This window comes from Blennius ocellaris (assembly GCF_963422515.1).
Source record: "Blennius ocellaris genome assembly, chromosome: 22".
Classification (NCBI taxonomy): domain Eukaryota; kingdom Metazoa; phylum Chordata; class Actinopteri; order Blenniiformes; family Blenniidae; genus Blennius; species Blennius ocellaris.
Genome location: NC_137671.1, coordinates 8,007,268 through 8,025,786, shown reverse-complemented (window position 1 = coordinate 8,025,786; position 18,519 = coordinate 8,007,268). Strand labels below are relative to the sequence as shown.

The window sequence follows — 18,519 nt, the reverse complement described above, 5'->3', positions numbered from 1 at the left end:
GTGTTTCCCAGAGAAAGGGTCCACAATCCCCTGCCACTTCATTATTTGCTGAATAAAGGATTTGGGGGAGGCTGTTGCTCAGTTGGTTGAGTGATTGTCTCTCAACTGAAAGGTTGCTGGTTTGACTTTCAATCTCCCCACGTCCACATCAAGTGTCCTTGAGCAAGACCTCCAAATTGCTCCCGATGGATGGAGTGAGTAACTTTCATGGCGGCTGCCTCCATTGGTGTGTGAATAGGTGAACATGAATAACACAGCAAAGTGCTTTGGGGACTGGACTTTAGGGAAATCCATTAAATCCATTCATGCACATGATGTTTGCACAGAAATATACAGATTTCTCAGGGGGTGACACCTCTCTCCATTATTTGCTGAACCTGTGGTCCAATAAGTGGTTTTGTTGTATCTACTGTTCAACGCTCAGTGCTATTGTAAGATCATCCAACATGTTTGACAGGGACAGTGATTTGGTGAGTGGCAGCCACAATGATGGAGCAGTTTTCAGCATTTTCTGGAAGTTTTTCCACCACTGGGTGTCACGCTTGTCTTGGTCCGCGAGCGTACCGCTGATTGGCCACGGCGGCGGCGTCACGCAGTACGTAGCTCGGTAACGCCCCGCGCTTTCCCAGCATGCAGCGGGTGATGTCTGAGGAAAGATGGCGGAAGGAGGAGCGGCGGATCTGGATACCCAGAGAGGAGAGGTCGCGGCGCTGCAGAAAACACAGCTGAGAAAGGGAGACACATGGTGAGGGGCGAGCTGAATTCCGCCTAAAGATGCCGCGCGGCTGTCGGCCGGCTCTGCCGAGGCTGTCAGTGGGAAAGGCCGGCGGACGGGCCGTGTTGACAGTCCGGTCTGAGCTAGCAATATGTAGCCTGCCAGCTTCATGTGTGACAGCTCGGCAGGCTAGCGGCGCTGAAGCTAACACTAACTGGTAGACTTTAGTGATAAACCTTGAGCCCCCCATATATACTCTGTGAGTTCTACCCTGATGGATATACCCGCTGCTGTCTCAATAGTTACTCACTTTTTGTCCGATGACACGCTATCGAGGCTCCACTGGTTCTGGCTTGTTAGCATGCTAACGGCTAAGTGGCTAGTTCACCGCCGCTCCGAGTGGTCCGCCAGTCAGCGGGTTCATCCGTCGACTTCAGCAGGGCGGAGTCGGAAAAGAACCACCTGTCAAAATCGTAGAGCCAGCTGGCTATGCTTGCAGCAACCTGAACTCAACTCGGTGTCAGGAAATCTAAAGTTACATATGTCAGTGTGTAAACGTTTGCCTCCCCGAGTCCCATTTGATGACTGCACAGTAGATTGTTTTTCTACCTGCAAACTTCTCGGCTGACATGATTCCGGGTTCCTTCTTCACAGGTACCTTGTGGATAGTCACTGGTTCAAGCAGTGGAAGAAATATGTGGGGTTTGACAGTTGGGACAAATACCAGATGGGTGATCAGAATGTCTACCCAGGTCCAGTTGATAACTCTGGTCTTCTCAGAGGTAAGATTACTACTGGTTCATTCTGTTTAACTTGAAATAATATAATAACGTGGGTTTATTATTCTGGAAGGAGCAAGAGGGGTGAAGAGAAAGAAAAACAACCGAGCATTGTTTGTTTACTCTATTGAGCTGTCCTTTTGGGAGTGGGGATTCATAGAAAACGCTCCAGCATTTTCTTTGTGTGTTTTGTGTCGTTTGAGACAGTCAGAGCAGAGACAGTGGTGTAAGTGGTAACCTATTGAATGCACTTTGTATCTCCCTACTTTTTCTCTTCATTTAGATGGGGACGTGTTGGCAATCAAGGAGCACCTCATCGATGAGCTGGACTACATCCTTGTTCCAACAGAAGGCTGGAATAAACTTGTCAGCTGGTATGGGCTGACAGAGGGGCAGGAACCAATCGCTCGGAAGGTCAGTGTTCAGATATTACCTGAAGGGATTGAATGTTTTTTTGTGACAATATTTGTGGCTATGGTGTGCATTGTATCATGTGCAGAACATGTCCTCACTGTTAGTGTTATTTTATAATGTGCAAGATGTAGAAGACAGTTTTAAAAAGGGAGCTGAGCCTGTGGTGATTATTTTAAATGTGATAAGAAGAAAGTCTTTGTTGCGACAGTTTGTAACACTTTGTCATGTTTGTCAAGTTGCGAAGTTTGGATTGAAGAGTTGAACTCTGGGAAACTACACAACATAGGTCTTATGAATGGGATATGTATATGGCATCGAAAATAAGTGACAGTGATGGTGGACTGTCATCCGAGACTTTACAATCTTAAACTGCAGTTATTTATTTTAGGATTGTTCACTTTGAAGTCATGGACTCACATCTGTGAAAGTTTTTCATGTTACCAGGGTCTGCCATATCAAGCCGCCCATTTCAAATCTTGCCAGTCATTGCATTATGGCTGCTGGAAGAGGTTCCGCTTCCCCTTCCGTTTCAATCATTCTCTCTCTCTCGTTCGTTCTCCCCCTTTTATTGACCCTCCCCTTTCGCCATGTATGTCATGGGACGTATCGGGTGGCGGCAGGGTTTCTATTTTCAGGCAACGTTCTAGATGACTGAAAAGCTACATGGAGCGATCTGCGAGACACAACATGCAGGAGGTTCATTATTAGTTTTTCTCTTACTTCATGTCTTTGCTTCTGTTTGACAGCCTGGGGAGTGTGGGATGGGGGTACGACCACGATAAAAAGGATTTCGGATTGTAGCGACTCGCCGCTACAGTTCCTTATGCAGTCCTCTTTTGGTCTGCCTGCCAACAGCGGCGGAGTGCGCCTACGTCCTTGTTTTTTGAAGTGGAGGAATGCCGGCTGAGGTCACTCTGAGAGAAGTCGGCGTGAAAGCTTGTGAGAGCATAGCCAGTATGGGAGGAGGGGGTGTGGGTGGGGTAAGCGGTTCTGACTCGGCTTTGATTCGAGAAATTCCGCCATCGGGTTTGCCGACGAGTTGGACTTTTGCTCTGAGCGCAGAGACCCATGAATGTGGTACCGAGGGGCATCACTGGCCCACCGGTAGATTTGTTCTTTTGGGTGGGGGGGGTGGGGAGGGGTGTGCGGCATGACGGTCACGGTTCTCTGGGACATTTGTGAAGTTGTTACTGCTTGTGTAAATGAGTGTTTGAGGGGCTCAGCGGTGAAATAAATAGGCCGAGACCCCTCAGCTGTTTCCACGAGGCGCTGCTAATTTAGGCACTTCACTCTGACTCTGTTCCTATCGGGACACTGGACGAGTGGCAAGCGGGGCAGCGGTCGCTACTTTTGTTTTCCCACAGAAAGAGAAAGTAGCTCAACCCACAACTTGATGTTACAGTTTTGTTTTTGTCTTAAATCTGGGAAATGGAAACTTAAAGGTGTTTGTTTGGCTGACTGAGTTAAAGAGGTTGTATTTTTAATTTTTTTTTTGTGCTGTCATCTCGCATGGAGGCTTGTACAAGTAAAACAGGGGGCAGCAGAGGCTTATCTTTGACTTTGTCCAGACCACATCTTGTACTTTCATGGAATTGCTACCTTTTATTGTTTATAAAGTAATAAAAAACGGTTTTGTTGGATTTGCTTTTGCTTTTCAGTTACTCATGTGTGTTTTGTAAAGGTGAACGAAAAAAATACTTGGTTCGGTGAAATTGAAATGAACAGTTTTCAATGGGGTGGTGTTGTTGCAGGTGGTGGAACAGGGTATGTTTGTGAAGCACTGCAAGGTGGAGGTGTACCTGACAGAGCTGAAGCTCTGTGAAGACAGCAACATGGACAATGTCATCACCAGACGCTTCAGTAAAGCTGACACAATAGGTACGTACGAGGGAATCGCCTTAACTGAGCCGGAAGCAATTCAATTTAGTTCCCAATGTAGGGTTTCAATTTTCAAATTGTACTTTTAAGTGTTTTTGTTCTGTAAACTACTCCATATATTTTTTGTGTAGCTGCTATTCTATACAGCAAAGCTGTTTGGAAGATGGACCCCCCCCATTTACAAATTCTGAATTATCGATACTGCTTTTATGATTAAAGTGTCGTCTGAACAACTTTTTACACAACTTTTTTAGAGAGATTTATTGGCACTATTTGACCCTCTAATTAAGGGGTTTTGGACACATGACACATGAGCTAAACCTGGCCAACCAAATGCTCAATTCCGGCCCCCACGCTGAAATTCTAAAGTGTGACAAATTACATAGAAAGCATTAACTACAATAACTATTCCTCACTTTCCAAACTTGCTAACATTACTTTCCCCCAGAAAGTTAATTAATCGTCCATAAACTTACTTCTTTGCACCAGACTAACCAAACAATTTACAGTTATCCATATTTAATGGTTGCTTTATCTTTTTTCCTCCAACTGGCTCAACTGATATGAAACACGGCTGAATGTGTGCCCTCTGAATTAAAGTGGCTTAAAGTAACAGGACTCGCCATATACTTCTCGTGAAACTTGATTTCCGTATACAGGTTGTCATTCAAAGTGACTAATTCTGTTCTCAATGATAAGCTCCTCCTTTGTGGTCAAAATGTGGCTTATCTTTTCGTACCATAGCTTAATGGTTCCACTGTGCTGTGGACAAGACACTGATATGTCTGTTGATAATCTGCAGACCTGATTGAGAAGGAAATGAGGAAGCTGTTCAGCATCCCCGACGAGAAGGAGACGCGGCTGTGGAACAGGTACATGAGCAACACGTTTGAGCCTCTCAACAAACCTGACAGCACCATCCAGGACGCCGGCCTCTACCAAGGGCAGGTAGGACCTTTACTACTCTCACCTGACACAATCTTTTCGCTTTGTGGATGACTATAAAGAGCTCATAGCGAGTGAAGGCAAAATGCAGCGTTTACTCCAAAGCTCAACACTGAAAATGTGACTGGCAAAGAATGAAAATGTATGTGAGTGGAAGTCAAGAAAAACCTTCCCCTATCTGCTCTGTCTCCATCTGCAATCGGTGACCATCTTTCCCAGGCAACAAAAACTCAATGTTCTAGGCATTTGTGATGATTTCCTCCTTTGCTTTACTTTTAAAGCCTATATTTTGTTGTTATTACGGTCTACCAGGTTTCTCCTTTGATGAATATAAATATAGAAATACCCTGATATGAGCAGGTTAAAATAGAAAAACTCGGGGAAAAGTAAAGAATAAAACCTGGGATATTTAAATCACGTTTTTCCGAGACTGGGTGCAGTCGCTGACTGTCAAGCAGCCACCAGTAGTCTTCCAAGTCTTCCACTCAGCTGCACTTTGTAAGCTGCTTAGAATGTCCTTGTACGTCCGGGAATCCACCTGGCTCTGTGCGGATTAATTGAGTCGCCTGGCTGTGTGGAGATCACAGAATCAACCTATCGTCTCACCAGATCGACGAGCATCGGACAAAATCTCCATGTCACAGCAGATAACATCGTTCAGCTCCCTGTCCTTCCTTTTTAGAAACAACCGCAGTATGATTGACATGTCGATGGAAGGTTCAGGTTGAATGTGTTTTCTGTAAATGTGTCATTCATTAAACTTGAGATATAATTACATATGTATATAAACTAAATGGAACTCTTTCTATAAAAACAAAACAAATACCTGTTCAGTTTCTGTACATCAGAAAATGGGATACGAACAGTTTTTTTTTCGTGAAAGAAGCAGATGCAGTCCGCTTGTCTCTCTGCCGTCTCCCGCAGGTTCTTGTTATCGAGCAGAAGAATGAGGATGGCTCATGGCCTCGAGGCTCCACGGCACCCAAGTGAGTGAAAAGCACATCCTCTGGCCTGTATTTCTCTTGAGTCGCAGGAGTTAATGTCACAAACCTGGAATTCGATTTCCACACTGCTCAAGCACCACTGTTTTGCTACCAGCTTTCCACAAGATCACACGCATGCGATGTAATGCTTAAATGCTTAGGACTGCATGTAGTATGTTTAGGGGGGGGGGGGGGGGGGGTAAAGTAACATGGAATGTTGCGCCACTTTCCCTTCATGCCATTGGAAATGGCAGCAATGAATGTGTAGCCATTAGAGTTTTTCTGCTATGTCACTGCAGCATCTTGGAAAGTCTCCTCCCGCGACCACTTCTCCTCAGTCTTTTTGCTCGACCTTTTGTTGCTGACATGCCACTCCGTTTATTTGATCTCATTCCAGTTTGATTTGACACTCGCACACCCTCTGGAACAGCTCTTTTATTTTCTATTCTAACTCATGATCTATTCTTTATCTTTTGAAGGTCATCTGGTGCTTCCAATCTCTCTGCTTTGCCAAAGATCTCGCCTTCATCTCTCACAAACAATCATAACAGCAGCTTCAACAGCAGGAAGTAAGGAGTAGTTGTGGGTTGAATAGCCGAGGGGTGGGTTTGAATGCCAACAGCCAGAGATGGAGCCTGAGGTTTAACACAGCAGGCCTCCCCGTAAACCTGGCTGAAAAAAATTGAAGTTGTATTGAGATGTTTCGGCGAAATGATGCAATTTCAGTTTGTAGATTTAGCCTGAGCTCCGTTTCAGCACCATTTGCATTCATTCCATATTTCAGTCATACTTGATGAAATGGTTTACAGCATGGCGCCATAAAGTTAATCAAACATAGATGAAGGCCTATCTCTGGCTGTGAATTTAAACGATCTCCCGATGATGCGGATTCAGCTGCAGGAGCTGACGGCATGGAGGGGGTAGGAGTTTACGTGGGATCGATCTTTTTGAATTGCCTTTATTGACAGCAGTGCTCTCTAGAAGTGGTTCCTTACATCTGTGACGCTGAGCAAGAGTTGCATGATGAGTGTTGATGTGTTGCCAAATGACTACAAAATCCAGGTCCGTTACAAAGTCGATTATCTATTTTATTAGTAAGAACTAATGTTTGTCTTTTTCCGTTATGTTTAGCTGTATTCAGAATCACTTAAAGTCTCTACACAGATGGCAAGAAAGTATTTACTGCAGCTTGTATTAACTTTGTAAAACTGGGGGGGGGGGGGGGGGAATCTATTTTCTTGCAATTTGCAACCTTCAGTTAATTTATTGATCCAAATGAATCTCAACTAAATAAAAGATAATTAATCAGAAATACCTCCTTGGTCCAACTTTTGGATGATGAAATGCAGCTGTGTATTTGCAACATAAATATATTTTCAAGATTTTGACCTCAGAAAAACAATCATGTTCAAGAGTTTCAGAAACATTGCAGGTAAGCATAAAGTCTTTCAATGACCTTCAGCTTTATGCTTAAGTTACACAGTCATGTGTCTGGTGCCAATAAAAGGAACTTATCCATTAATTTAAATATTACATTCTTATTCATTTTTCTTGTTTGATGACCAGATTCATCATTCTCGTCTATCAAAGTGTCCTTATGTGTCACAAAATGTTAAACCAGCAGATACATCTGTTAACAACTAAATCTCGGCGTACGCTCAGTCATGCAGCTCTTGTGCAGTAATATATTTAGATTTTATCTTTCGTCATTCGGTTTTTGAAGTGTTTGACAACCTTTTGAATTAACTGCAATTTGGGACAGTTGCTGTCAGCCATGTTGTAAGAGAGCACTGCTCAGCTGTGGGGTGGAGCTGTACTCCCTCTGCTGTCCTCGAACACTTCACTCTTCCCTGCTTCCATCTAATGTGTGTGATTTACTGCATGCAGGAGTGTGTCTGTCTCTGTGAGTGCGTGTGTGTGTGTGTGTGTGTGTGTGTGTTTTCTTGGCTATAGACACTGTCGCATTTGTTAATACTATTGGAATGCAGAAGTGGCCCCAAGCTTGGGCCACCCAAGAATCGATATTGAGGGAAATCAGCTTTTTTTTCCTCCCCTCCCCTGATGATCAGTGGCTCTACAGAAGAAGGCAGATTCACTAAGTATCTTTGAAGGCAGAATATTTAAAGCTCGTCTTGAACTTAAGTTCCATATTTCCATCCGACAGCTCGGTGTTACAGCAGTTACATCTTTCTCTGCATAGTATTGGTCGATGGTGGAATGAATACAGTGGGTGAGTTGGGGGGAAATTGGAGCCTCGGTCCCAGCAGCGCCCCTGTCCCTGATTCACTCTAGTGCTGGTGCTGTCGTTTTCTTTGAATTATGCATGCAGCTGCATCCCCCCGCCCCCCTCCCCCTCCTCGTATGAAGTGTTCCCATATTACATAACACTTGTCTTTTTGATTTTGCGGTTTCGGTGCCGTCTGTTGAGCTGCGGTAGCGACGCTTTGTAATGGCAGTTAAGTGTCACAGACTTGGAGGTGGCGTCTCCTGATTCTGTCCCCCCCCCCCCCCCCCCACTCTTCATATCTGATGCTCCATCTACCTCTCTCCCCCGAGCTCATTGCCATGCACAGGTTGCGCAGTTGTGAGTGACCTTCAGAATGCATTTCATCTGCTCCCGCTCCTCATCGCCCGCTTCTACGCACACTGCCCTCTGTGATCAGACCAGCCCCTTCCCTGGGTTCTACTTTATTTATTTAGAGCCTCCCCCTTTTTAAAGCGCACATGCAGACCGTCATGGCATATTAAAGAAGGAGGAGGGCGGGACTGTCAAAAGTGTGATTTACTCGGGACGCTGGCTTCGCGTGTCACCGGGTGCATTTTTAACGGCAACGGAGCGAAATGAATTTGTGTGTTAGTGTGTCGTGGTGTGGGGCAAACACAGTTGAGTGTGTGTGTGGCATCTACAAGAAAAGGGGCCTAAATGATGTGTCGGCATAACGTGTTAATGTATATACGCGCGAGATACTGAGAGAGCCGGGTCTGTGAATACTGCAGCCTCAGCTGGATGCAGTGGATCAGCTGCTCCCTCCATCCCCATCTCATTCCTCTTCTGTCAGCCCCCCCCCCCCCACCCCTCGTACTGTCCGCCCCTCCCCCCAATTCTCTCTGCTTCTACCTCCCTCCCTCCCTCGTTCTCTCTCTGTGCACCTCTAGCTTCGGTAGCAGTAGTCTTGAGCATCCTTGCTGCTGCCGCTGCTATAAATATCTGCCGGTAGCCGTAGAGCGGCAGAGAGCAGCAGGCAGGCCAGAGGGAGGAGCAGAGGACAGGACGGGACAGCATAGGACAGGGGGAAGGGATCCGAGGCGGAGAGGATAACAAGATGACCAGCGGTCGAGCTCGAAAAAGAAGAAGGGGAGAGAAGAGAAGAGGCGAGCCGCTGACTTGGCTTTAAGAAAGATCATACACGTGTGTTTTTGTGAATTCCTCGGGATGTGTGTTGGCCTGAGCTGGACTTGCGAAAAGTCAAATTTAGGCCTGAACTTCATTGGGACTAAATTGAAACTCCTGCTGGATTGGGCTGGGATAACTCACCTGGACTCAGCCGTGGAGACTTTGGACTTTGCTTACAACCGCTGTTAAAACTGAACTTTACATGCAACCCGACTGACCCCCACCCAGGCTGCCAGTCGCGTAGTTTCGCGCGGACATGTGGGCCGGGGTGGAGCTGAGATGTCATGCTCCTGTGTTGCTGGTGGTGCCTGAGGCCTGAGGCGGTGGAGTTGGATAGCAGGAGGGTGGACCACCGTGTGCTGAACTGCGAGGCCACTACCCCCAACACCATTACTGCGGTTTCTCTTGACCAGTGGGAGCCAGAAACGACCAACTCTGCTCTGCCTGTCCCCCAGAGGTCTGCTGATAAGTGCAGTTTGGGAAGACCTACCTTAAAGCTTCTATTGATTATATGCGGTACCTTTTTTCTAATCCTGGTGCTGAGGTACAACTGCCCTTCATCTGTTCGATCAGAAGTTTCAAATCCTGGCGACGACAGACCTGCATGTTTTTAACGTGCCTCTGCTCCAGCACACCTGAGTCTGACTGCTGTGCCATCACAATCTAAAAAACACGCCACTCATTACAATCAGGTGTGTTGGTGGCGGGAGATGTTAAAAACTTGCATCAGGATTATTCACATCTGTATCGGATGTTTCAGTGCTAAAGCACTGCCCTGGATCAGGTCTATAGGGTTACAAATGGATTAAATATATGTTGGGGAGCTGCACCAAAATGACCAGGACTTAAAAACACTCCTTAACAGCAGCAGTACTATTTTTGTTCTGTGGGGTGGATCAGAGTATCGGTAAAATCTGCAGCTGTCTTCTTGTTTTAGTCTTTTTACTGTTTTGAAAGTAAATGGTTAACTTTCTATTCATGTCATAGTGCTGTTTACTAGATCCATTTATTTTACTTCCTTGTGAAACCTGTCCTTGTGTTCGTTTTCTTTTGTTTGACTCCGCAGTGTGAAGAACTCGAGCTATAGTTTACCGTCCTACCACCCCTACAGCAACAGCTATGACTACTCCGACCAGAGTCGGCCGAGCGAGCGGTCAGGCCTCTGCGGACTCTCCAATCTGGGCAACACCTGTTTCATGAACTCTGCTGTGCAGGTAACAAGCGATTAGGCAGCATCAGAATCTTTGAAAAGCCATATCGACTCTTTTAAATCTCAAGCTTTATGTAATGAGCTAGTAAGATTTGGACATTTGGATTTTGGACAAGCGACATGGGAACATACAAATTAACTTTGCACAAAGTTTACATGTGTTTATAATGGTGCAGTTTGCACATGGAGATACTGAGATAGTACTGAGAAAAAAAAGAAAACTAACATTAACTTTCATGCCATGGAGTATTAGTATTTTTTTTCTGTAATCTGTTTATCCTATTGCATCACTAAACCATCTTTTTTAATCTGGTTACCAAATTGTATTCATACTTAAATGTCCAGGCAGCGGTGGCATAAATGTCTGAAATGTATGATTTGTGAGTGACCTGAATCCAAGCTGATCTTCTTCTCTCTCTTTTTTTTTATACCTCTTTTGTCTCAGTGTTTAAGCAATATCCCTCCACTCACGGAGTTCTTCCTGAAAGACAAGTACACAGACGAGCTGAACGAGGACAACCCGCTGGGCATGAAGGGGGAGATTGCCAGAGCCTACGCCGAGCTTATTAAGCAGCTGTGGTCGGGCAAATACAGCTACGTCACACCAAGGCCTTTCAAGGTGATTGATTGCATGGGAAATAATGCAGAAATGTGAAAACCTGCATGTACCCTGCAGACTTGTATTTGTTGGAAGGACTGTTTGCCGTCGTTATTCTCAGTTCCGACAATTTGACCTGCGCGGTCTGACTGCATAGCACCGAGTTGTTTATGTAGCAGCCACATTGTGCAAATCTGCAACGTGTCGTAAGCTGGTGATAAATCATCCTCAATGAATGTAAAGAACCTTATTGGATCTAAAGGTTAATAGCTAACTATTGTGTAGACTGCATTAATAGGAAATGTTTTTTTTTTTCTGGAAGCACACACAAACAAATATATTTAGAAGAGAACAAAAATGGATTTGGTCCTCTTCACTTTTTTAGGGGGTAAATTGCACATCTCCGTTTTTCTATTTTGCCTTCTGCTTTTCTTTTCCATTGGAATTTAAAAGTAAAAAACTGATTTTTTTTTGTTGTTGTTGTTGTTTTTACCAAAAAGACCCAGGTGGGCCGATTCGCACCCCAGTTCTCAGGCTACCAGCAGCAGGACTCGCATGAGCTTCTTGCTTTCCTTCTCGACGGCCTTCACGAGGATTTGAACCGCATCAGGAAGAAGCCCTACATCCAGCTTAAGGATGCTAATGGGCGACCTGATAAGGTGAGAACTGAACAGCTGATGCGTTTGGGTATAAAACAGAGTTTTAGGAAAGGCAATGATTATTGAACAGTTCACACTTCAAGACTCATTTTTAACAAGTAGTTTTTGTTCTGCTGTCACTTCCAGGTTGTTGCAGAAGAAGCGTGGGAGAACCACATTAAGAGAAATGACTCCATCATCGTGGACATCTTCCACGGCCTGTTCAAGTCCACTTTAGTGTGTCCTGTGTGCGCCAAGGTCTCGGTGACCTTCGATCCGTTCTGCTACTTGACCCTGCCACTTCCCATGAAGAAGGAGCGGACGTTGGAGGTTTACTTAGTCAGACTGGATCCTCTGGCCAAACCCACACAGGTAATAACGGACCGCTCCAGTAACGGTGACACGATGGTTTCGTGGGAACACAAGTGAGCAGTAGTCGTCTTTTATTTTGAATTGCAGTACAAGCTGACCGTTCCAAAGGTGGGCTACATCTCTGATCTGTGCACCTCCCTCTCCGCCCTGTCTGAAGTCCCTGCTGAAAAGGTATAAACCTCACAGTCAGCGCCGCTCTGTGCAATAACCCGGCCTGTTGTGAGCCATCACACTATAATGCTGACAACTCCTTGGACAGTACAACCCAAAATAGTCCAGTCCCTTTTCAACTGTCTGCAGCTGCGAGTTGGGTTGCGTCTTTTTCATGTGGATTATGTGAGGATGACAAAAGGCAGAAAGAGACTCTAAATCAGGGCCGCATCCGAGCAAACATTTACATTTAATCCTGCATGGAAATCATTGCATCGAGCGATTTGTTTTATTCGTGTCTGTTAACCTTTTCTGATCTGATCGTCTTTTGGCTCCCAGATGATTGTGACCGACATCTACAACCACCGCTTCCACCGAATCTTTGCCACCAACGAAAACCTCAGCAGCATAATGGAACGAGACGACATCTATGTGTGAGTGTCGTCAGTCGTTTCTTCTCTGATCGTCGCGTGACTGAAATCACGATCACCAAACTGTAGGCAAATTGTCGGCTCGCAAGGTTTTTCCACAATATTAGAAAGTTTTAGTCATTAATCATAAAGTGATTAAATAAAATTCAGCCTTACTGAGGATAAGACGGCTTCCGTTCTTGAAGAAGGGTCACCTCCTATTTTTGCATTATTCATACAAAATAGCATTTGTTCAGTGATTTAAGGTTTGTAGGTTGAAATCACAAGGTTTCCTCCAGCTCTTTGGTCACCAGGTTCCTCAGTTATCTGTTGTTGGTTCTCCTCAAACGTCGAGAGCCGTAATGACACTGGACTGCTTGGTCATTTTCACCAAGTTCTGACTTGATACGACGGTTGCTTTTTTTTTTTCTTCTTAATGTTGCAATGACATCCCATTTCATTAACGTACTTGTGTTCTCCACATTTCAATCTGCAGCTTCGAGGTGGCAGTCAACCGAGTGGAGGACACGGACCACGTAGTAATCCCAGTGCACTTGAGGGAAAAGTACAAACAGTCGGGTTATAACCACACCAGCACGCCACTGTTCGGACAGCCTTTCCTCATCGCCGTCCCCAGAACCCTGAGTGAAGACAAACTCTACAACATGCTGCTGCTGCGCCTCTGGTGGGTTTCGCCGTCAGACGCTGAGGGGAACTCCGCGAAGGTTGACCTGGTGCCACGTGTGATCAACTGAACGAGTTTTGTGCTTGCAGTCGGTTTGTGAGATCTTCGGTTGAGGAAGATGAGGAGGACTGTGAAGAGACGCAGCCATCCAAACAACACACGGTCAATGGTAATGCCACTAATGGAGTCCTGGAGGAGGGGTCGCCAAGTGAGTGCACCGTCGCAGCATTTTCCCCGGCATTATCACCATTCAGCGTTATGTTTTTTTTCTTTCTTACTCGGATCGTTTCTGCCTCCTTCCAGGTGAGATGGAGACCGACGAGCAGGACGACGAGTCGAGCCAGGATCAGGAGCTTCCCTCAGAGAACGACAACAGCCAATCGGAGGACTCTGTGGGCGGGGACAACGAGCTGGAGAACGGCGTGGTCGGCCCCACCAACTCCACCAAAGGCCAGCAGACAGCCGGGCACAACCGAAAGAGACTATTTACATTCCAGTTCAACAACATGGGCAAAACGGACTTCTCGCTCATCAAGGAAGACACGAGGCAGATCCGCTTTGACGAGGGACACCTCCGACTTAGCGGTAGGTAATCTGAGTACAATGCATAAGCACAGTGTCGTTTATTTTGGCGCATAGAACAAGACAGAAATGGTTTAGTTTTCTGAGGTAAAACATGTACTGGATAGGAGGATGGAATAGTGGAAAGCACATTTTAAAAAAGGACATGATTTTGTGTGTTTAACAGACCGCTCGTATCTCTCTTTGGACTGGGAGCTGGAGATCAAGAAGAAATACTTTGATGAGACTGCTGTAGAGGTAAAACGGCTTGTTTTAGTTTTTTTTTAATGAACACACTGTCTCTACTACAGTTCATATGTGGCAAGGTAGCTCTTTTAGCAGCTATCATTGTGGGGCAAAGGCAGTTTTATGTCTTAAATTCACTGCTGCTACCCAAGTAAGAGTGATACGTTCAATTCTATGAATAAATCTTTGGTCAATATTGAAGCACCCAAACTGGTTGTCTGAAGTCGAAAATCTCCGAATCAAAGATGTTGTGAAAGGAGTGTTTTGATAAATTAGGTCATCTGTGTGTAGTTCAACGTGGCAAAGTTGTGAAAAGAGTGTCCGACTTGGATTTCAGGACTTCAACAAGCATGAGAGCATGGAGTACAAACCTCAGAAAAAGGCTTTTTTCAAGCTCAAGGACTGCATCGAGCTGTTTACCACCATGGAGAAACTGGGAGCCGAGGACCCCTGGTGAGAAAACCCTCCGTCGCAACCGCCAAACGAGTTACGAGCGAGCGGCGGGGGCCAGCCGCCGGAGCACGCACAGCCCTGTGGGAACGTGACCGTGTGTCTGCTCTCGCAGGTACTGTCCAAACTGTAAGCAGCATCAACAGGCGACGAAAAAGCTGGACCTGTGGTCGCTGCCGCCGGTGCTGGTGGTCCACCTTAAACGCTTCTCTTACAGCCGCTACATGAGGGACAAGCTGGACTCGCTCGTTGACTTCCCGCTCAGGTACGCATCCAGGGGGGGGGGGGGGGGGCCTGTTTTGTCACCATCGTAGATTTTCCATGCTTTCATCCCCCCCCTGCAAATCCACAATACGTCATTCACGCACGGCGCCGAAGGTGCAGATTCACAACACAACAACGGATGCAGTTTATTGGGACATTCTGTGATATGTGGATTGAGAATAATGGTCAATTTTGGGATTGAATTCTCTGTTATACTGAAAGATCAGTGTTTTAAATTGAAACGGTCCACTCTTAAAGTATTGAGTTTGTTGAAGTAGCGAGCGGATTGAAAACGATATGTTCTAATTAAATTTCTGAAGTATGTGTTACATATGCCATCTTTCAGTTTCCGTTTTTTGCACTGACAATTCTTTTTCTGAGTGTTTAAACTAAAATGATTTTATTCAATGAGAAAGTGATTTAAAACCTGCCGTTTTTCAGTTTTTAGTGCCGTTTCGTTCCATGGCTTTCAGTGTGACACTCTGCTCTGTTGTTTCCCACTCGTGCTGATGTGCAGATGACCAGTTTATTCTTTTTTCCTTTTTCCCTGCAGAGATCTGGACATGTCTGAATTCTTGATTAACCCCAACGCCGGACCCTGTCGCTACGACCTCATCGCCGTATCAAACCACTACGGCGGGATGGGCGGCGGCCACTGTAAGTCACGAAAAACAAACAAACAAACTCGATAACCTCTTTAGTTGCCAAAGTATTTATAGTCCTCTCACTTCCCAATACAGAACCGTCACTGCCTTTTAGCTGCTTCTTCAGAGGCGGTGTACACATTTCTCACTAACAAGCTTGAGGTTTGCATCACTGTCGGCCTTTGAGGCTCTTTTTTTAAAAGCAGCGGATCACAGGCAGGTTCCAGTCGGGGTCTGGCCGCGTTTAAAGAGGAATCCGTGTGCTTCAAGCTCTTTAATTAAAAAAAAAAAACAATTTAATTACATTTAGTTTGGACTGTTGTTGCAAGAATTGTTTACAACATGCTGGCGTTTTTGTTCTGGGCCTTTCGGTGATGTACCAAATTTAGCTTTCAGGGATTGCCTTTGTATTTCAGACGGTATGATTGTGTTTTATTCTCACAAAATGCAGTCAAACATCAAAAACTACCCGAGTGCAAATCCATGTCCATAATGCAACTTTTGAAAAATGATTTTTTTTTTTTTTTTTTTAGGACATTTCATTGTATATTGCACAAGGAATTGTCATTAAATTTGACTTTATGTTGAGATTGTTGTCAGTTTTGGTTGTAATTGTTTGGCTTTTGTGAAAATATAGAGGTTTTCATCACAACAAAGAAATTTGAAGCCTTTCAGAGTTTAAATTGAGCTGCATGCGGCTCCTGAACTAAAATGTGCTTGACGGCTGAACATGATTTAACACAGAGATGCCGCTGATGTTGTGTTTTATCGAAAAGAAAAGAAAATGGGCCTGAACTTAAGCAGCATGTTTCTACAAGCAATAATTATTCTCGGTCGTTTCTCTGCAATCGTTTTCTTTGCCGACTCGGCGGTTGATTGATGAATAATTTTTCACCTCCATCGACGGCATTTAATCCGGTTAAATCTCCTCAGACACCGCTTATGCCAAGAACAAAGACGATGACAAGTGGTACAACTACGACGACAGCAGCGTGTCGCCTGCCAACGAAGATCAGATCGTGGTGAGTGTCCTCGTTTGCGAACCCCACTGGCTTTGCTCCTACTGCGTGTTCATCAAAAGGCACTTTGAGCTGGACACAGAACTGCACTGTTTGACAGAGCGATGTGCATTTCATCCTCACACTCGCTGGAATTAATGACGACGCTGCCAAACTATTTGATTCAATAGAGACGTGCGACTGTGCCGAGACAGAGACGCTATATAATATTAAACTGCTGTTTGAAGTGACAGAAGCCAGACGAGGGATGAAAAGGAGACTTCAAAGGAAGGAAGGGAAACCTCTATATCTGCCTTATATAACCTCCCGAAATTAATCTCGCTCCATGTGATTTCTCTGGTTATAAGCCCCTCGTGACATTGCTTTGTTTACTTTCGTGTTTCCACTGTAAAGTCGGCACACGAAATGTCTTTAGACACGATTTACAGAGAACGTAAATAGAAGTTCTATTGATAAAAAGACTGTAAGAGTTATGAGACGGGTCAAAAATCCAAGAAGGTTGGATTCATTCACTGTTAATTTTTGACAAGTTGTCGCCACATTTATCCCAAAACTTTCCCCGAATGAGAAGACGAGCCGTTACATATAGGTCCTGTGGGGAATTATAATTTATAGCTTGTGACTCATCCGACACAAACAAACATTCCAGAGGTTTTCTTTGAAAAGGTAAAACGCAGTTTGGTGTTTTGTCTGACATTTGTTCGTCTCTGCAGTCCAAAGCTGGATACGTCCTGTTCTACCAGCGCCAGGACACCATGAAAGGCACCGGCTACTTCGCCCTGGACCGCGAGGAGGAGGAGGAGGAGGAGGAAGACGAGGAGGAGGAGGAGGAGGGAGAGGAGGGAGAGGATGAGGAGGAGAACGGAGGTGAGGAGAGACGGGAGCGAAAAAGCACCTCGTCCACTCAGGGGGCGTCGGCGTCGGCCGCCGCCGCCGCGGCTCAGAGCGACGAGGAGGACCCCAACGAGAACCGGCGCCGGAAAAACGACAACGAGCAGGAGGACGAAGAGGAGGAGGAGGAGGAGGAGGAGGAGGACGAAGAGGAGGAGGAACAGGCACCTAATCGAGACGTCACCATGAAAACCAACTGATGTAAACGGCGGGAATACACGGAGCGCGCGAGAGAGAGAATTGGATCTTTCCATCCAAAGCCATATGGACACACAGCATGACGGCGGGCGCCGCCGGTCCCACCCAGCGGCTCGGACTCAGCCACCCGAGGGGCGGAGCCACTGCGGGGACCACGAGCTGCCGGGTTACACAACTCTCAGAAATCAGGGCCCTCCTCTGTGGCGGATCACTGCGTGCGAGTGTGTGTGTGTGAGACTGACTGTGTGTGTGTGTGTGTGTCGCCACGTCCATTTGTTGTACGTCCGCTCGCCTGAACGCCACCGCCGGATCGATTTCGGAGCGAATCTCCCACCGCTTCATCTTTCTGTTGCTGTTTTTTTTTTTTTTTTTTTTTTAATATATAAATATATATACATATTATATTTTTTGAGAGCAATTGCATTGTTAGCATATCGTTTTAAAGTATCACCTCGATTTTTGTGTAAATATTTTAAAAACACTGAATTAAACTGAGTTTTCCTGACGCGCTGAAACCTTTTGAACTTGCACAATCGCCAACCATCCACCCTTTGTTTCTTTTTCTTTTTTTTTTCTTTTGTATTAACGCCAGACATACTGCAACTTCGTCTCTCAGAGGGTTTTTTTTCACACATAAAAAGCTTGAGAAGCTGCCTTTCGTGAGCCCGTCGTGAACCGTGTCTACAATCGAGGCTTCTAATAGAGAAGTGGTTTTATAAAGTGTCAAACAGCCAAAACTGTCCGAGCTTCGTGCCGCTGCTGCTACTGCTGATGCTCTGATTTAGCTCTTTTTTTTTTTTTTTTTTTTTTTTTAGACGATTACGCTCCTGCTTTTATTTTTTTTTTTTCTCCTTCTTCCGTGAGCCAGATAAGATCTTAGATCATGTGTGTTTTTAACTTTGAAAAAAACAAAACACAAAAAACAGCCCAGCGGATTGTATTTTAGCAGCAAAAGTGCTTTAGGAAACACGGTTGTTAGAAACACTCTGTCTTAAGTTTAGCCGAGATCGTCTGCGTCGCTTCCGCTCTTCCTCCTCCTCCTCCTCCTCCTCTTCGCCCGAGGCGCTCTGGGATT

At 45.5% G+C, this 18,519-nt stretch overlaps 1 protein-coding gene across 1 annotated transcript; it reads left to right on the top strand.

Moving 5' to 3' along the window:
* Positions 1 to 656: 656 nt before the first annotated feature.
* On the top strand, positions 657 to 18,519 carry usp15 (ubiquitin specific peptidase 15; the record flags this gene model as incomplete). The annotated part of the gene is made up of 22 exons (XM_080518194.1): positions 657 to 745; positions 1,370 to 1,497; positions 1,778 to 1,908; positions 3,660 to 3,786; positions 4,589 to 4,734; positions 5,656 to 5,717; positions 6,194 to 6,283; positions 10,175 to 10,322; positions 10,764 to 10,937; positions 11,417 to 11,575; positions 11,702 to 11,926; positions 12,014 to 12,097; positions 12,416 to 12,510; positions 12,983 to 13,171; positions 13,261 to 13,379; positions 13,475 to 13,756; positions 13,920 to 13,990; positions 14,316 to 14,431; positions 14,544 to 14,693; positions 15,246 to 15,349; positions 16,270 to 16,358; positions 17,069 to 18,519. The coding sequence occupies 22 exons, from the start codon at positions 657 to 659 to the stop codon at positions 17,444 to 17,446; spliced, it is 3,156 nt and encodes a 1,051-aa protein (XP_080374320.1). The 3' UTR covers positions 17,447 to 18,519.